Source organism: Micrasema longulum, unplaced genomic scaffold (genome assembly GCF_059751315.1).
Source record: "Micrasema longulum isolate JH-2025_06_02 unplaced genomic scaffold, ASM5975131v1 h1tg000452l, whole genome shotgun sequence".
Taxonomy (NCBI): Eukaryota; Metazoa; Arthropoda; class Insecta; order Trichoptera; family Brachycentridae; genus Micrasema; species Micrasema longulum.
Genome location: NW_028277651.1, coordinates 597,376 through 617,512, shown reverse-complemented (window position 1 = coordinate 617,512; position 20,137 = coordinate 597,376). Strand labels below are relative to the sequence as shown.

At 32.9% G+C, this 20,137-nt stretch overlaps 1 protein-coding gene across 1 annotated transcript; it reads left to right on the top strand.

Moving 5' to 3' along the window:
* The first annotated feature begins 1,171 nt into the window (after positions 1 to 1,171).
* Positions 1,172 to 18,960, top strand: LOC148281506 (uncharacterized). Its single transcript, XM_088226623.1, has 12 exons — positions 1,172 to 2,424; positions 2,767 to 2,883; positions 5,564 to 5,678; positions 7,049 to 7,927; positions 9,602 to 9,968; positions 10,840 to 11,031; positions 11,562 to 11,713; positions 12,796 to 12,936; positions 14,737 to 14,926; positions 15,685 to 15,892; positions 17,022 to 17,238; positions 18,218 to 18,960. Exons 1-12 carry the CDS (start codon positions 2,345 to 2,347, stop codon positions 18,317 to 18,319), a joined length of 2,760 nt encoding a protein of 919 aa, XP_088082749.1. The 5' UTR covers positions 1,172 to 2,344; the 3' UTR covers positions 18,320 to 18,960.
* Positions 18,961 to 20,137: the final 1,177 nt, after the last annotated feature.

Here is a 20,137-nt window from a genome sequence, read left to right as displayed (position 1 = left end):
AATAAATTAGAAATTTAATGTTGAAAAATCATTAAATAAATTATTTTTAGGGTCACGACATAATATAGTACGGAGATATAATATGTTAATGCTACGTTGGATATTTGAATTTGATTATATCTTGGAACGGAAATAAAAAATCATCATTGCGATTGATTTCACTAAAAAATAAGATTATAATCAGCAAGCTTCGCATGAGAAACCGATGACTTGGTTTTTCGTTTATTTATTTGTTTATTTTAAATACTACCTAAGCCAATTACAACAGTTACATGAATAAACACATAAACAAGAAACTGAACAAAAATAACAAAACTATGTATCAAAGACAAACAAGGGCAGCAAAATAATGATATACTTACAATATATTCATAAACACGATAAGCATATAAGACTTCGAGCTAAATCATGCCAAATCCATTTTCACTATCTAAGAACATCGGAAAAAGACAGAAAAATAGTCAAATTAAATCAGGTATGAATATATAAATATCTGTTTTCTTCTTGTAGTTGACGGATTCCCTTATTGATAGGTAGACTTGGTTGTCTCGGCAGCTCAAGCGGAGTGTGCTCTAGCTACGGTTGATCCTTATGCTGCCTCAGCAGCGGAGTGTTTTCCAGCAGCGGCTGGTCCTGATGCTGCCTCAGCAGCGAGTTATTTTGTGTGGACGTGATGCTACAACTTTTCGCCCAATCTTGAATCCTATTTCTGGCAGAACGATCTGAAGTTCGTGAGGCCACTTACAAAGCGATTTCAGCGTTTTCTTCTTCTGCATTAAGGATTTCGGTTTCGGCCGAGAGACGAATTTCTTTAACCCTGATCTTTGCCTTTTCACTCTCTTCAGCAAGTCTGGCCTGCTTCACTGCAAATTTTGCCCTTTGTCTTGTTATTCTCAATTTAGAAGTAGACACTTGGAGTTGTTTTTCTAAATCTTTAATACTTCCGGCTATGGAAGAAGTTTTTGAACTCACCATAATTCCAGATCCGGCTCGAAGGACCAACATGGTTGTAACGGACGGTTAAAAATGTGAACAAAATATGCAATAATATAGTTAGGGCCCCCGGTATCTGTAGGCTAAATGTTGGACCTACAATAAAGGATGAATATTCCACTTTCGGGTCTGACTTTAGCGATACCGGGGTACTATAGAGTAAAAATTTGTGTTACAGGCCCTAAAAAGGACTACGAACCAGTATCTTCCACCGACCTACGCAGTGACACCGGACTTGAGAGGAATTTCGAGACTTCATAACTTTCGGGATTTACGACCCCGAGAGCGACGACGGCAGCGAGACACGGCCAACACCTACCCCTTGCTACAGGATTGTGGAATACAGTCCAAACTGTTACTTGTACAGTACAATGGTGGTCACGATACTTAATTATGAGGGATCGACTAGGAAGAAGAATACAATAAAAACTAATTTTAGAGAGGAAAATATTTTATTTTTTTTCTAATCAAGTTCCTTGAAATTAGATAATTTAAAAAAAAACTAAATTTTAAGTGTACAGAGTTCAGGAGTTCAGGAATTTTATAATATGCGTCTTATATATATATTTTAATTAAAATTAAAATGGTTTAATATTTGGTATCGATTTTTACATTTCTAGGCTGGTATTCTGAACGGAATTTTGCGCGAAGATATTGCTCTGTTAGCGTGTATTTAGTAAGTAAATACGAGTAAAAATGCGTTTTCTACGCGCGCTTTTGCGTTCAGAATACCACCCCTGGAAGATTTTTTCCCCCATATAAATGTATAGTGATTTAAAGCTGCAGTTGTATTACATCTATCCAAAATGAAATCATTTGGAAATATAGAGTTTTGAGAATTTTGCAAATAATTGTTTTTTTTTATAAAAGTTTGTAAAATAAATGCTTTTTTAAAGATGTCATCAATTGAGGGTACATCTAGTTCTTAAAAAACTAAATTTGATGAGCAAGTTCAAGGCATTTTTAATATAATTTTAGTGATTTTTTTTTCTCTCATAAAGATAAAGAGAACATAAATTTGGTTTTTAAATTTAAATAATTGATATAACAATATGTAGATTGGTTTTGATTGAATCCTCGTGCATGAGGTACCTCATTTTCACTTTTATACCAAATACCAAGGGAGAACGAGTTATTTATTATGAAAAGTTACACGTTTCCCCTTTTTGATTTATAAATAAATTATGTCATTTTCCTAGGTACTTATTTTTATCACGGTCTCTGTGGGTAGGGGACATTGTGGTTATTTGATACTGCATTTTTATTAACCATAAAGTATTGTATATCAGTCTATTGTCCAATTTGCAAATGTGTCAGATTTAGAAAAAACAACAAATTGCCAATTTTGACAATGGCTGCGGAAGACGACGAAATAGATATTCTGGGTGATTTTTCTTTAGATGGCTGCAATAACAAAAGTGAAAGAACAATGTAAGTGTTTAAAATTATATCCAAATATTGAAAATATTTTGTTTGTTTATCGCAATAATAAATAACTGGGCAATTTTTCAGTAAACTTAGCGTTCATGGAATTTTGTCAAGATTTTTATAAAAAAAGGATACTAACAGCAAAACCAGTATTAACTGCTCGGTATTTTAATGTTATGTACATCTTGCATGATTAAATCATTTAAAAATAATCGAGGCATGTTTGTCAACTGTCAAAAGGGTTATGTTATTGAATGTAAACAAACTTTTTCATAATTTTACATGGGCCTAGCTCCTTCGCCTAAGATGTCCAAAATAATAATGCTTGCTTTTATTTTGTTACAGAAGTTCTACCTACTCAGAACTATTAAAATGTGATTATTCCGTGCATCCTCAATGGCTTCTAGACACAGCTACTACAGCGTGCTGGTATGATAATCCCCCTCAGGAAGATGGCAATATGTTAGTCAACTTATTTCTAACGATTTTCGTTCATTTATATTTATGTATTTTATACTAGCATTAAAAAAATAATACACATTAAAACAAATAGTAAACAATAATGTTTGTCTCTCAGGTTGCGGAGAACTGACATTGTCTAACTAGGGTTGTTTATTACATTCTAAAACAACCGAATTTAGTTTTTTAAGTCCCGATTTAAGTTGATTGAACTTGATTGAAATTGTAATTGAAACTGCGTTTTTTTATAGTTAATTTTTCCATACATTTTTGAGAAACTTTACCGTACAATGAGGAAGTTTAGTGCTACGGGAAGTTGGATGCAAAAAGTTTTACATGCGGTAAAAATTAGAGCATTTAATTGTACAGCGAAGTTTCTTGAAAATGTATGAAAAAATTAATAAAAATGAACTACCTTAAAACGTCACAAGTTCTAGTGAACAACCGTTTAGAATTGGGAATCAATTATGTGTTTTCATATTTATTTGACAAATTGTAGTCTGCATTACTTTACGGGCTGTTTAACCCATTACGTAATGCTGACTGTAAATAAAAGTTAGAAGTTAATGAATAGAAAACAAATAGCTGCTAAATTGCTGATATGTACAGAAAAATAGATCCATATTATCTGCAGAAGCCGTATTCAGCTAGAGAATTGCCCTGTTAATGGGTTAATTCTGACTTGTATTTGTACGGCTTCTGGGTGTGTAAAACAGTGCATGAGATCTCGCTCTTGTATAATTATTGGGAACATACAAACTGATCTGGATTATATACACTTTCAGAAATCAGCTTATATAAATGTTTCCCAAGAAAAAATTGACGGTGGTATATATCCAGTTTCCGGAAAGCCATGTTTATCGTGTTTTCATACATACAGGGTACACTTTTTACCGCCCTACCTTTGGATTATTATTAAAAAAGTAGGTAAAAAAACATCGGGTATTTTTCCTTTTGGTTATTGTTGAAAAATTAGGTAAAAAATCATCAGGTATTTTTCCTTTTGGTTATTATTAAAAAAGTAGGTAAAAAAAAAATCGGGTTTTTTTCATAAGATTTCTTAATAACAATACTTATTTACAATGTATCAGATAACATTTTTAAACAATAGACTAATTTACGACACTTTTTTTATATCCTTTGCAAGTCAGAGGTTCTCAACATACAATGTCGGATGCCGCATAAATTTTTGTAATAATATTCTATTGAATATTTTTTCAAATATATTTTGTATTGAATGTAATGCAAATGAGGTAGCCAGCGATTGTTGGTGGTCAAAATGAACACCAACACCTTTCCTTGGGCCATTTTTCAATTACACTTTCAAGGTGAACTGCTAAATATGAAGAGGCTTGTAAATTATGACGTTTTACCGATTCCTTCCTCATAAAAACAAAACACGAACACATCCGTCAACTTTGACTGACCTCGAAATGATTTGAAATACTAAACTTGCCGTATTACATATTCGTATGCGTAGGGCGAGTAGGACTTTGACGTATCACAAACGTTTTTGTGGTTGCGGGTATACTTTTTTGTACCTGGACTTACGGGATACGGCTTGTTGCGTTTGGGCAATAATATTGTGTAATACGTTTGTATGGGTAGGGCGGTTAAATTTCAAGACAACTCACCGACGCCGATGACAACTAGTGACGTCACGGGCAGAGTAAAAAATAAAAAATTGCAAAACTTGAAAATAAATAATAATATTTTTTGGCTTAGCTTGATAGTCTATTAACCACTGAACTTCCTCATTAAATGCTCTAATTTTTACCGCATGTTAGAAAACATTTTTGTATCCATTTTTCCATAGCACTCTTTCTCATTAAATTTGATATTTATAAATAAAATAATAATGTTGAATGTGTTAGTATTTATGTGCCGTGTTTACTGTATTAATTTAGAAGTAAAAATATTTGTTTGCATATTAAATGGGAATCACATATTATCAAAATTGTCAAACGCACCAATTCCCTCTTATACTTAATAAGGAAAATATTCACTCACATCACCCAAGATTTGTTTCTCAAAATTAATAAAACATATGTTTGTCCACTCCTGGAGTATGCCTACAAAATCTGGAGTCCCTTTTCTAAAAAAGACAGAGTTGTTGGAGAAAGTCCAGAGAAGAGCAACTAAAATGGTAGTTTCTCTAACAAATAAATCATATGAGGACCGCTTAAAGGAGCTTGAGTTAAGTTCACTGGAAGAGCGGAGGCAGCGTGGTGACTTGATTATAACGTTCAAAATCTTAACTGAGTAATATAATGTACCCAAGTTGAAATCAATGTTCACTATGCATGAAAACCGCCATCTCAGAGGTCATTCATTGAAACTAAACACTCCTTCTCATCCAGCCCCAGAAAGAACTTCCTGATAAACCGAGTCGTGGAGAAATGGAATGGCCTTCCCAAGAAAGTGATTGGTGCTAGTTGATTATAGTTAATTAAGTTGTGCTTCAGTTAATGTGTTCAAAAACCGCCTAGATGCATACATCAATTTATAATGTTTAATAACCATGTACACTTGATATACACGCATCAGCTTAATAGCTGCTAGTGTATTATTATTAATAATAATAATAATTAAGCAAACCTCGATTCTTAAACCATAATTTATGTTTTTTTAATCCTCGTAGTTAATTTGAATGCATAATTATTTTGTGGTTCATAATATTCAGGAAATCCGATTTATCCGCTAATCCCACGGAAAGTGACGATGATTGCAACCCCTCCACGAGCCAACTTAACACAGAATGGACTGTTTACGAAAGAGAACTCCTAAAAAAAGGAATGGTGTGTATATTTGAATTTGGTTTGTACCTCAATTTGTAACAATTTTTATAGTAATGCAGAAAGAAATTCAATATCAAATACGAGAAAAGAAGCCTAGTAAATAATGCATATTCTTATGTTGTACCTCCGCCACAAATAATGTTTTTTCTTATTAATATGTTTTATTTTACATAAATTATAACTTCTCATCAAATTTTGTGTAACTTAAAAAATATGTATTTCTTTCTTAAATTCAATCTTATTTTTAATATGCATGTAGAAATTTACAACTTCTTATTATAAGTTTATAAGTATTGTGTGTAGTAACTACTTTTTCAAGTTCAAAAGTATCTTATTTTATTATTTATTTGTTCTTAAAATAGTACAAACATAATACATAAAAGTCCTAATATTAACTTAATTCTAATTAATTTTAAACAATATACTAATCATCAATATTTATAAACTTAACACATTTCAAATTTACACTTAATTAAAACACTTATATGGTAACGAAAAAGATTGAATAAAAATAATTCACACTTATTTGTTTATAAATTTGTATAAACCACTTAAGTGGTTTATACAAATTTATAAACAAATAAGTGTAAAATGTCATACCACAAAGTGAAAAATGTTTTTGATAACAATAATATAAAAATAATTCAATTTGAAGATCAGTTGATTCATGCAAAACAACACAATCACTGAACCACACACCAACCATCGCAGCAGTGCATTATCCTATCATACCAAGAATATTTAAACAAATTAACCAAATAGCAAAACAAAACTCTAAGAATAATCTTGAAAAAATTAATACACTATTTTCATGTTTCATGTACCTATCATTTATATCAATATATTACAACACAGATAGAGAATACCCAAGATAAGTGAATATGAAATTCTATGGCTTATGACCTGTCATTGGCTGGTTTAAGTGGTCACTTTACACACTGTGTAACATTCACCATTCTGCCCATGTTCGAACATCCATATTCCTTAAATTCTTCCATCTGTTGACTTTTTAAATATAATTTATACTTTAAAATATCGATGTATTTATACATATGTTATTATTGTATTTAATTGTTTTAGAAGCCTTGAGTTGTGTGTAAAACATAAAATAAACGCTAATGTACCAAATATAATATTTACTCTGAGGCTTGAGTATAAGTCAACTGATTGAATTGCAAAACATTTTTTTAAAATCTGACATGAATAATTATATTATTGGTAATTTTGCTTCTCACAAAACTTGATTTTCACAAAAATGGCGCTATATAAATTATCCAACTATAATAATAATAATAATAATATACATACTTTTATTTTGCATTATGTTAACTTATTTTATGTTGCTAATCTTTTGTTTATTTTGAACGCAGGAAATATATGGTCGAGACAACACTCGATTATCTATCTTTTTGGGATCCAAAACTCCTCAGGAGGTACAGCTGTTTGTAGAAACTGAATATGGAATCAACTTGGATTTTGATCCTCCGAACACTGACATTTTGCAGCAAATATCTTCGGACACTCCCTCTGCAGATACAGAGGAAGTTGTTTATGGTGAAGTTCTAACAGAAAATGAAATACCAGCTTCTATGGAAGAAGTAATCGGCATGGTTACTACCGCTATACCTACAGTGCCTAGTATTAAAAATAAGCCATACACGCTTAAAAATTCACAAGGAAATCCGAGGAGTATCCTCTTAAAGACATTTCCAAGTGATCACAACTCTAACAGAAGTCTACTCAAGAAAACAAACAACCCATCTTCTTTAATTCTGACATCTCCTAATTCGATTTTAAAACGAGAACATTCGCAAATGTTTCCAAAGCCTACATCCATTTCTAGAGAACGAAAAATAAGCGAAACTCAATTCAACAAACACGCTAATTACAAAACCTATAGTTTGGACATAGAGAAAAAATTGATCAACAAAAGTTTAAAAGTTAAGAAACCAGCAAAGTCAGAGAGTGAAAAGAATATTAATAAATTAAAAACAAATGACTTTTACAGTGATAACAAATTGAATAAAACTTCCGAGACGTCGAAGTTTAACATTTCGATTACTATGAATAAGAAAGATGCCTTTAATCAAATAATAAATAAGCGAAGAAGAAGAAGTACTAGCACTGGGCGTAGGAAGGTCAATAAAGCTGTAGTCGATTCCAACCAAATAGTTTCTGGGCATACTACATTCATGCAAATTGTTACTGGATCAGGACAGGCTCTTCCGCTAAGTGAGGGAGAGCAAGTGGTAAGCATAACATTTCGTTGTCAATATGTCCTCAATGAATGTATGTATAATTCCTGTATCCAGCGAAATGATGAGTTCAATTCTGCGCGCAAAATAGAACCAGGGGGGCCATTGTGAAGGCTTCTTCATCGGTACATATCGAGACGGTATACTTAACTTTTCTAATATTTATATCTACATCGGTATGATGAAGCTGCTTCTTTCGACGTGTTGATGCTGTCTTAACTGTTAAAATTGACTGCGCTTAATGACAAATTAAAGTTGACCTTCTCTTTCTTATTTAAAACAGGCTTCCAAGATAAAAAGTAGCCACCTCAGAATGATTTAAAATGTAAATAAATTACCGTGTTCACTTACCATGCTTGAGGTCCCAGGTTAGAATCCTGGCAAGATTGACATGCAATATTAATTCAAAACATTTCATTGCCTTTGGACTGGCGCCAGAAGCTACCTTCGATCGACTGGCGCCAAAAGATGATTGATAAATGATAAATTGCCATACTAATGTCGTACTAATGCAGCGTCCTATGCTTCTATGGGTGTGGATAGGGATGATAAATAATTTGTACCTTTGTCAATTTTAATTAATTTATGAGAATTTAAATAATTTAAAAATTAAGTTACATTGTTAAATTATTTGACTTGGAAAATCAGTAAGTTAGTGGTTCAAATAGTATTTTTATTTATTTATTAAAACAACAGAAGATTTATAAACAATTCACATAATAATAGTAATTTATAAGTCCAATTAAAGTTTTTCGCGAGTATACGAAACTTTTTGTAAACATTTTATTTATTTATTAATACTTTTACAGTGTGTGTATTCTTTTTTTTATACAGAATAATGTTCCCTCACTGGGGTGGGGTGTCTTGTGCTGAGGGAAACATTTTACAAAAAGTGAAACATGCCTTAAATTAGTTGTTTAACAAAGTCAACATAATAATAAATAAAAAAAACGCAATTAATCTATTAAACCTAATTATCATTGACATAATGAGCAATATAAACTAAAATAATCATTAAAAAAATAACCAATTTCTATAGAACTGTAGACCAAATTTCATATACAGTACACAAATTTTACCTATGATGATGATCCACTCATGATCTGATCCACTCATCGTATGAAGGAGTTACAAAATAATAATTACATTCCTAAGGCATTAGGAGGGATGTAAAGGATAAGGGAATATTAGGATTAGAATAAGATAGGAAGAAGGGATTCTGTTGAGGAGTTTACTCATAAGAGTTTACTCATAAAAATGCTTATAAAGAAAGAAGACCAGAGAACAACGTGACGGTGACACTTATTCAAATAGAGTAGTTCTAATCATTTGTTTTCAGAATTAGAAAGTTTAGAATGGAATATATCAAGGCAGGAACGAATCTTGTTGTATTCTGTGAAGCTACTGAGCGAAGTTATTGGATGGTGCAGGATTGTAAAAAAGAAGGACATGTCTGGTGAATCTGACAGGGCAGTTTAGATGTATGTTTTCCAAGAGATAAGTACTTTCAATTACATTATACAAGATCTCGAATAGGAAGCACATGTCGGAAATAGTTCTTTATTTAGTGAGACAATCAAATTATGGAAAAAGGAAGGGTCGTCATATGAATCGAATGTTGCTCGTGCTTTACTATTGAGAATATGTAATAATATTTGACATTTTCAGATTAAGATTGAAAAAACTGCCAACTCAGATGCCGAGAGTGACATCGAAATAGATATTGACAGCGATGAAAACACAACTGTTATCAAGCCAGAAATAAAACAGGAATTTAAAACAGAAAGTACAGCTCCGTCACCCGAGAAAAAATCACCCGGGGCTGAGTTCAAACGCTTTTTTTCTTTACCCAAGGATTTGGAAAAGAAAGAGCTACCGACAAATGTTCAAATTGAGGAGTTGGAGCTACCATTAGTGATACCCGAGGTTTTGAAGGATGAGATGACAAGTTTAGAACATCCTAAAAAGGAATACATTATAATTGCTGCTGAAATAAGTGAACTGGAAAAATTTCTGTGTCCAGATTTCTTTGAAGGTAAATAATTCACTTCTAAGATATGAACACGAACACTACATAAGTGTGCAAGTTTAAAAAAATAAATATTTAAGCCTAGAATTAAGAAGAATTTTAGCTTCATTGATGTTCTTACATAAAATTCTATCCAGTAAAATAGATGCCCAAGATATTACATACATATATCTTAAGCTAAAAATCATTGTTCCAAATCGCAATATTAACACTAACGCTTTATTTGCTTTCTGAAACTATAGAACCAACGCTGGCTTCTTTTCAGCAATACCATGAATGCTTAGGCTTTACCACGAAGTATCCAAAGACAGCTCGGTCCATATGTTCTTATAGTAAACACAGTTACTTACTATTAGTTGATTTGCAAAAAACGTATGACAAAGTTAATAGAATGAAATTGTGGAGCGTGTTGGAAAAGTATAGAAGGAACAATAGACTTATACAAGCAGTATCACCTTCCTGTAAGAAGAGTTCAGAATGTAGAGTTAATGGGGTTTTCATTTTGTGGTTTGCGATTTTAAATGGTGTGAAACAGGGATGTGTAATGTCACCATGGTTGTTTAATCTATACACGGACAACTGTATGAAAGAGATAGAATGTATAAGTATTGGAGCAAAAATGGGTAATTTCGCAGTAAGCAGTTTTTTGTACGCTGATGATGCAGTTCTTTTAGCAAGCAGCATTGAGGATTTGCAAAAAACAGCCTCTAGAATGTATGATATATGCCCAGAGAGCGAACCGAGGATGAACGAAAGTAAGTCCAAAGTGATGATTGCATAATAAATGTAAACAACAAATGTCTTATCGGAAGAAGAATTTGTGTATCTGGGAAGCATGTTTTCAAGAGATGGACGATTAATGTACTGTTTTTTTTAGGGAGACCCGCAAAGACTCCGGAACGTTACGTGTTGATACGAAGTCACCTGGTGTCCAGCTGGCGACAGTGTCGTCCCCACTACTTGACCAAGACGGCTGCCCGTCACGGCCTGAGGAACTGCGGAGACGTCAACTGCATCGGTCGAATACACACCATACTGGAGCAACTGGGAGCCATCAACATGGGATGTGGTCAGTTTATACTAGATAAAAAAATTAGAATTTGCCCTGTAAATTTATAACGAATTTTCAATAGCATTAAAAACTGCTAAATGTACTTGCTAATTTCAGTGAATCCAAAATATTTTTCCCGATCGCCAGATTCGAGAAATCCTATTACTTTTGGTGATACGCAATACAATGGGACATCCGCGTGATCTTCCTTTTTGAGAGTTACCAACGTACAATGTACAAATATATATGTACAAGAAGTTAAATATAATGGACTTTTGAAAAACATTTAGGGCAATGATTCGGATGATATATAAAAAATAAAAATAACTTGTGAATAGAATGCACCTGTTTTGAATATTTAACAATGTTTAATAACTTGTCCGAGCTGACGTTGCATCGGATTACGCGTTGCGGGCCAAAGCGGTGTTCGGCTTTGCCAACCTCACGGCTGTTGGTGATGCCCTTCACATTACTAATAAATATACAATGAAACATTTTGCTCTAAATTTTTTAAAGGACTGACTATGACATGATATTTTATTTTACAGAGCAAACATCATACATCAGACCGCTGAGTCTTCTACTGAAGAAAAGTGTTCCTTCTCCGTCGACGAGTGCCCTTTCTGCTCCCAAACCTCGGCCGTCGGATGACCTCCTTAAGTTTGATATTTCGAGGCAACGCAAGAAGAAAATTGTTGTTGTGAGTACATGTTCAACTTTATAATATCAAATTTTAATATAATTCATAAATGTTTCTAGAACTTTTACATAATATTATGAACAACATATTTTAAAATAGAAAGAAAGTAAAATGTGTAGAATTTAAGTTAACTTAGATTAAGAGAAGAACAAAATAAAAGAGTTTTAAGTTGGAAGTTAAATAAATGAACCGGGTTGTGGTCCCATGTCTGTCTGAAGTATTAAACTCTATTGGTGCAGCACTTGACTAGAGAGCTGAATAAATGTGAATTTGCATTTCAACAGGTCGCAGCTCTGTGTCATATGCTTAAATATTTCAATTATAAAAACATAACTCTTTTAGACTGGCCTGGAAATTCTCTTGACCTGAACCTAATAGAAAATTTATGGCCGATTTATGAATTTAGAATACAAAAATTGGACTGCACCACAAAGTTAAACACGATAGAAGCTGTAGTTCAGGTGTGGTTTCGTGATGAAAAAATAAAAGAAAATGATTAAAATTTAAATGACAAAACGTATTCAAATTGTTCAAAAAGCAAATGAACATGTATCTCATTGAATAAAAAATCATTTAATGGAGCATGTCATATGTATAAAATATTAGTGTTTCTTATATGGAGCACTTCACTATTGCTGAAGCACGGATACCGGTATCGTGTAGACGATGATGAACTGTACAATTTAGCCTGTTTGTACAACACTAACTTCACTTTGTACGAAATATGCTGATGCAGTATATGATAAAGATTTATCAGAGAGACAACTTTTCACATGTGACTTGCTCACACGACAGTAGAAGAACAAGAATTTGAAATAGGAAGGATTTGGGTAGGAATGGGATATTTACAGTCTTATATGAGTTGCCAGTATAGAAAATGTAAATTCTGTACTTAACAATTAGTAAACGTTTTTATTGTTTTAAGGTGTTTTATTCTATTAATTCGCACTATACTTATTATTGTATATTTCATTTAGCAACATGCATTTTTACAGTGTACACAGTTTCCAGAATATGGCTATACTCCTTGAACGTGTTTCATAGTAAAAAATCACCATTTAGTATCACCCATAATGTTTCAGGATGGTGATGGAGGCTACACCATAACCCACGGAGAGTTTGGAGAAATATACGAAGCGGTGGCGGAACCCAAACAGCAAAAGACCATAAAAAAGAAACATACTCACCTCATCCACTGTAGAAGCTTCTCCGAGGATCATCCTGTATGTTTTCAAACTAAAATAGATTTATGAATGAAAATTCTAATTAGAATTCCATTGTAATCAATATTTTCATATGAGTAAAAAGTCATTGGTTTTATAAATAAATGTTAGTAAAAATTAGGACTAAATCAATGGCAGATGCAGGGTTCTCCAGGGTTCAAAAATATCATGATATTTATATAAATATCAAATGTTCCAACAGTAACGACTTCTATATAAATCCTAATTACATAACGTTATACATTTATCTCACAAATAACATCTACTTTGATGATGGACGCTGTAATACAATCTGATGGTAAAGTATACGAACGACACACAACAGGCGCCGTGGAGCACTTGGTTAGACTGCTAACTGTAAAACTGGCGTCACGGGTTCGATTCCCGCCAGATGCAAGAGAAAAATCATCATGATATGATTTGAATGAATCACGACTTGTCTATTTGTAGCATTCACGGAGAAGGATGAAACAATGTGTTTTTAGTGGGTATATCACAAATGCTGATTTTGGCGTTACCCGGTTTTAGTAATTACCCGACGATATATCCAATAAATATTACAAATTTGTATTTATTTTGTATGAAAGAGAAGGAAAATATAGTTGAACTAGGTCAGTGGTCGGCAAACCGCGGCGCGCGAGCCGCATGCGGCTCTTTAGCTACTCGAGTGCAGCTCAGCACAGGTTACACTTTTTGTTTTATTTGTTTAGTCTACAGGTTCTATAGAAGAACTTCTAGGATTAAATTATTATTATAGCCTTTTAAATTATTGCAAATACTGTAATCAAATGCATGGAGAAGCATTATATTAAACCTGACAAAAATTTTTCAATTTCAACATATTGAGCTAAAAAAGTATGACCGAAGTGAGAACGGTTTTCTTTCTATTTTTGAAGCAAAAATTAATCACGCGATACCTACTTGTTTACCATTGCATCATTCATCAAGAGGTAAAAAATTTCAAATGTTATGGATTTGGTGATCAAGATTGTCAACACAATTGTCGTTAAATCTCCTTTACATCGCTCATTTAAATAACATTTACTCAATAACAGAGAATAAACACAGAGATCTTCACTGCATAATAAGGTTCGTTGGCTTTGAGGAGGAAACTGTTTAAAACTAAAAGAAATTCGGCTCTCAAAAGAAATCTTAATCGTCGTAATGCTGATCTTTGGCTCTTTTGACTTATGAGTTTGCTGACCACTGAACTAGGTAGTTAATATATATGTAATATTTATTAAACAAGGGAAATTACAAAGAATAAAACACAAATCTAACTAACTTAGTCTAGAAACCGTAGTTAACAATTGGAATATCATCAGATGGTGGGGAATCTTCATTAGCATCTGTGACCAATGCCTCCTAAACCCAATCCAAATAGCTCATTTCTAAGTTTGAACAAAATCAAATACAAGACTTTAAAAAATCATAGCGATGATAATATGATACATAAAAATATAAAAAGCTTAGTTTAATAGTCTATTAACAAATGAAATAATATTTTTAAAATACTGAACATCCTCATTGTACAACAAAAATTGGTAAAAATCAACAAACACAAGAAAAACATAAAATTATGAAAGTTTTTAAATATTATTTTCCCTCTTGAACAATCAACACTTTGTCCCTTATAGCATTTCAAATTTCTGCAGACAATGTAATATTATGTTCTGTTGTAAATAATCAGTAAGCAAATACAATCAGCATGCCAATAATTTCAAAACACAAAATAAAGTTAAGTCTTTGGGCTAGTACTCTGAATATTAATTACATGATAATAATCATTATACTTTTTAGGCTCCATACAGCGTGACCATTTCCCTGTCAGCGTTGATACTAATGGACTTCCATGCGCACACCTCAAGGGCCGAGGTGATGGGACTACTGGGGGGGAGCTATCAGCCGGACAGGAAGGCTGTCTTCATTACCAGCTATGTGCCGTGTGACAGTCAGGACAATAGTGGAACCCATTGCGACATGTGCCCAGGTATGAACTGCATAAAAAATATAACGCAAGAGATATATCACAATAGTTTTGTTACAAGGTATAAATATGGCTTGCATGCATTAATATCTCGAATGTGTCATACTGTTAACTAAGATTTTTTAAAGATTTGTATTTTTTTGCACTGTTATTAATATAACTCTTAAAATACTGTCCTTAAAAATCTCTTTGGAAACGGTGCTGTAACGTTGTCTAAAATGTTTATTTTCTAATTAATTTATTTTATCAAAATAACATTACAAATAAAAGAAAATATTTAAGCCGTTATATTGGGACAACATATCAGACCAGGAACCTTTGAGCGATGGTTCGACATTATTAAAGTATAGTACTTTTCAATAGCAAGAGTATTTGCCTCTTAAACATAGTTTCACTGATGTAAAAGTTGTCGATCTCCAAAGTGATCATGTTCAGCTGCTTGACTGCTCTTCCAATCGTCATAACCAGAGGCAAGTTGGTACTGGAAGCTGGGAGGTAAAACAATCTGTGCTGTCACTGTTGGAGATATCAATCAGGAACATAAAAATTGATACTCTCTCAAATCTTCTCCATCTATGATCTTTTAATTCATAATCATTCTCTTTCCGCACCTAATGATTCATAGGATACTGCATTGGTACACCAACCTTAGTGTATCTTGATCATTTTTGTTACACAAAGGTAAGATGATCAGTCTTACGCTTCAGATGCCAGTCTATTCCCTCTCTGTTGCGATAAATTAAAAATTAGTTTGTTTTCAGTCTCTCAAAGCGCTGGCACCCAGCTGCTGTGGTCGCGCGGGCTGGAGCCCCTGGGCTGGCACCACTCGCACCCCCTCTTCCCCCCCTGGCCATCAGCCCAGGACCTGTCCTCCCAGGGGGACATGCAGGCGGCCCTGGGGGACACGCCCTTCCTGGCGCTCATCCTCTCCCCGCACTGGCAGCCCGGACGAACCTCTTCGCAATTCAGGTGGAGATAAAATATCAGTTTTGATATTGTTGACACGAATTTGAAATTCTGTAAGGGACAAGATGTAAATTTTCGAAGAGGAAGACAAAAATTCTTTAAATATAGTATTTCTTGTTTATGTTAATGTACAGTGGAACCCAGAAATTAAGTCCCCACAATTTTCGTTTTCCTGCGATTTTCGTTTTTAAAAAAACATTTAAAACCCAGTTTTAAGATTTTTTCCCGCAATTGAAATTAGAGAAATTTGCAATCCACACTGAAAACTGACAGCTCAAGAGTCTGAAGTTAGTCTAACAATTTGCTATACAAACATATACTGCTGCCATTTTCGTATTTTAGTTGTAATTTTAAAGATGCTTATTGTGTTTTACAGATTTTTATTATTTATGAATATATTTTTAGAAATCGCAATAAAAAATGGTTCAAACATTTCTCTATAAATTTTTTAAATGATTTTTTTCAGTACCTTCCATTTACATTTTTTTTGCTGGTCCTTTAAAAAAAAATTTTTAAGGGGTTTCACTGTATTGATACTAATTTTCACTGTACGATGTTTATTCAATTTAATAATAATAATAAAAATACGTATATAGTTTTATTCCACTTTTATTTATAAATTTTTTACCAGTGACTGGGTTTCGTCGTGACCGACATCGTCAGACAGTCTGACCTCACCAATTTATCCTCACTAATCCCAATTTCAGTCTAAAAACAAACGTTCATAAGATAAAAATGAACTTTTGTGCTAACTAGTTGTAATAATATGTTGTCTGTCCCTAAATAAAATATTTACCTGATGTTCTTATCTCCCTAAACGCTTATAAAAAAATAGTATAAGAGTTGAAAATGTTGTAAATGATTTACCAGTCCTGAAGATGCCTACTACGGAAGTGCTCGCTGGTCAAATAAAACGAAGTAATGCTTAGTAACATATTGACAAAAATAAAAATAATTTGAAGTACTAACTTTGTGATTTTCCTTGTTGAGTAATTTAACTACGTAATTAGTTTTTGTAAAATCATTAAAATAAATTATTAAGCTTTGGCTAAGGAACAGGCATGTTCTGAAACAAATATGATTCTAGAAAAATGCCAAAAATATAATTCTCTACATTTGTGTGCATTTTCAGGTGTCTCTACGTAAAGACAGATCCATCCTGTGATCAGTATATGGCGTTTCGTTTCAAAACGGTTCTGGAGTGTGATCTCTTCACTGATGAGTCTGTGGACGCTCTGATGGAGGGGATCGGACAGATTATCGACAGAAATAAAACTATGTCCGGAAGTTTCCTCGTCAACATGAAGGCCGACATCTGCCCCAATTCCAATATGACGTACTTGGATAAAGTAAGTTGTACAATTATATTTATAGATACTACGATAAAAAAGAAGAACATTTTTGGGAAGAGAATATATGTCTGGGTATCTACAGGGCTGATGACTTGTCATTGACTGGTTTAAGTAATTTACCAGTCTATCTGTGTCTAATTAATAGACAGAACTATTATTAGATACATTAGCATTAAAGTTGATGTATGTACTGCACATTAAATGCTTTTTCAAATACATATATAGCTAAGTTAAAATGAATGAAAAAAAATGATGCACATAATATACTGTAATTTCTCAATTACAAGGTGCATGTTTTTTTTCTTCCTATTTTGGTGTCTCTGAATTTGGGGTGCGTTTTATTATCGATGGCGTCTTACAATTGCTGTAAATTCTGTCTGATAAAATTATTCCCAATAGAAAAAATCTATACTGAATCTGAAGAAATTTCAGACATTAATTTATTATGATTGTATGACTGTCGTTAAGTGGTATTTTTTTTTGTCTCGAAAAATGTGGGTGTGTGTCATAATCAAGAAAATTCATTAATACAATAGGAAACATCATAGATATTTTAGTTTTTCCAGTCATTTTTTTCCACCGAATGTACACCAATCACAACAATCAAATTTTACTGGAAAAACTATTATAATGCTCCGCAACTCAGTTTGCCTGGAAGTTCTTTCTGGGGCTTGATCCAAGGAGGAAGTATTCCGTTTTAATTAATGACCTCTGAGATGGTGGTTATTATTCATCACGAACATTGATTTCAACTTCAGTACATTATATCGCTCTGTCGAAAATTTGAGTCTCGATCGAGTCACCACGCTGTCTCTGAGTGTGCTCAAACCATGGTCCCTTAAGGTTTATGTTTTAGAAAAACTACCATATTAGTCGCCCCTTTTCAGAACATTCTCCAACAACTCCATCTTTCTTATTTCCTAAACATTTTTGCATGTTTTCCTGCTCTTATTTCTGATTTTTTTTTACTTTTCAGTGTATATCTAGCATCAGCTATCATCTCAAGTATCGGGAGAATAGAATGGACGCCTTGCAAAATAAAAATATTATTCGGAGGATCCGAGACTTGGTGAGGTAGCGAGGCACATTCCTCTTAATGCTAAATGTACTATTCAGATACTAGTTATAAGAAGCACCAAAACAGATCAAATTTAATATGTATGTACATATATGACTTCTATCCACTGATAAAAATTTGGATTTTTGTCCTACACATTTTTATTCATAATAAGTTTTCTAAAATCCAAAGATTACTATTGAAATAATTACAAAAGGTTAGTGCCTTTTACGAATCATATTTTTCCATCAAACACTCTGTGAGTAAAATGTCATCTATCTTCATATTATGTATAATTAAAATGTCCTAAAGGGCAATGACAAAATTTTATAGAACAGTGCTATTTATAGGAAACATAATTAGACTATATACTAAATATGTCGACATTCTTAATTATATAACCTCAAAAATTTATGATATAAAAGTGTAATTCCCTTTCCAAGTACAAGCAAAAGCTTTCCTATTTTTTGGAAAGACACAGCCAGTGTAAACAAAACATGCTTAAATATGTACATTATTGTAAACTAATACAAATAATGTAACATTATTATAATATGTACCTCCGATAAAATAGTCATAACTCCCATATGCTAAAAAATAGGCATTATTCTAGCTTTACAATTTAACCACTTAATGGCTTTATGACACACTTATATTAACACTGATTCGAACGCGGACATTATCAAACAGTGTCACATTTCCAGGAGCAGGAATCCATCTATATACTGCCTTTTGCTTATATTTAAAAAAAATAACGGAATTGATTTGTAGTGCTCGACTGAGGCTTGTTGTTGGATCGGTGATGATAGCATGAGTATGGGCGGAGGATTGACCGTTTGGTGGAGGAATTCTCCTTTTTAGTTTTGAAACGAGAAGGGAGAGAATTTTCTCAGAACTGTTAGACTTACCTATGTTTATGTTGCTTGCAGACCCGACGCGCAGCGGTTGGGCCTGGTTGCGTACTGCGAACCAGTTTATAAAATAATTCAACATGACATTGGCAAAAGCATACAATTTATTATGCAACGCCATTTTATTTAAAAAATAATAATATTTTCTTCGAAAAATGTATCATAATTTTTTTAGGTTGAGTTTTTCTACCGACATTTCTTAGTGGAACTGCATTTTACTAGTAAAAAATATAAATAAAAGTGGAATAAAACTATTTACGTATTGTTATTATTAATCTAAATGTATGACACATCGGCATTGCTTTAACTCTTTCCTGCCTAAGATATCAAGTTAAAAATGTTTTTTTGTTATTTGGGTTTGGTTAGAAGTTGATTAAGACAAAATGTATTTTTAAATATTTTTTTATTCTGGTTTTAAGTAGAAGAAGGTTTTTCGGGAACTTTCGGGTCCCTTCAGGCAGTAACTACTTAATAAAAAATAAACATTAAGCAATATTATGATATTCATTCATACAATTATTATCATTGTAGCATAAATACACTTTACAATGTGAGCACGATGAGTAAGGCCTTGATTCTATTTTCTTCAAACTACACATTGATCTTTTGTCTTCCCGAATACAGGACAATGTGCTCCTCTTTTTCCTAGGCGAATATCGCTGGGAACAGACATATTATTCATCTTTCTTCTCTTAATAGGATCACTGTTTAGATCTGATGTCGTGGGTCCTTTGGCCATGACTCGAGGCTTCTCCAACACATATGAATACAAATATAAAATTCACTGATAAATATTATAGTTAATGCATCGTAAACACAGCAAACAACAAATAAAATTAACTTTGTATATCTGCAAAAAATAAATTTGAAAAAAACGTATTTTTGTTGAGCACAAAAAACCCAACGTTTCATAATGTCACCGGTATTG

Excerpts from the sequence above, each read along its gene's own strand:
- LOC148281506 (XM_088226623.1), top strand. The coding sequence starts at position 2,345 with ATGGCTGCGGAAGACGACGAAATAGATATTCTGGGTGATTTTTCTTTA. Across the intron at positions 2,425-2,766 it reads AACAAAAGTGAAAGAACAAT|AAGTTCTACCTACTCAGAAC; the intron begins GTAAGTGTTTAA and ends ATTTTGTTACAG. Across the intron at positions 7,928-9,601 it reads TAAGTGAGGGAGAGCAAGTG|ATTAAGATTGAAAAAACTGC; the intron begins GTAAGCATAACA and ends TGACATTTTCAG.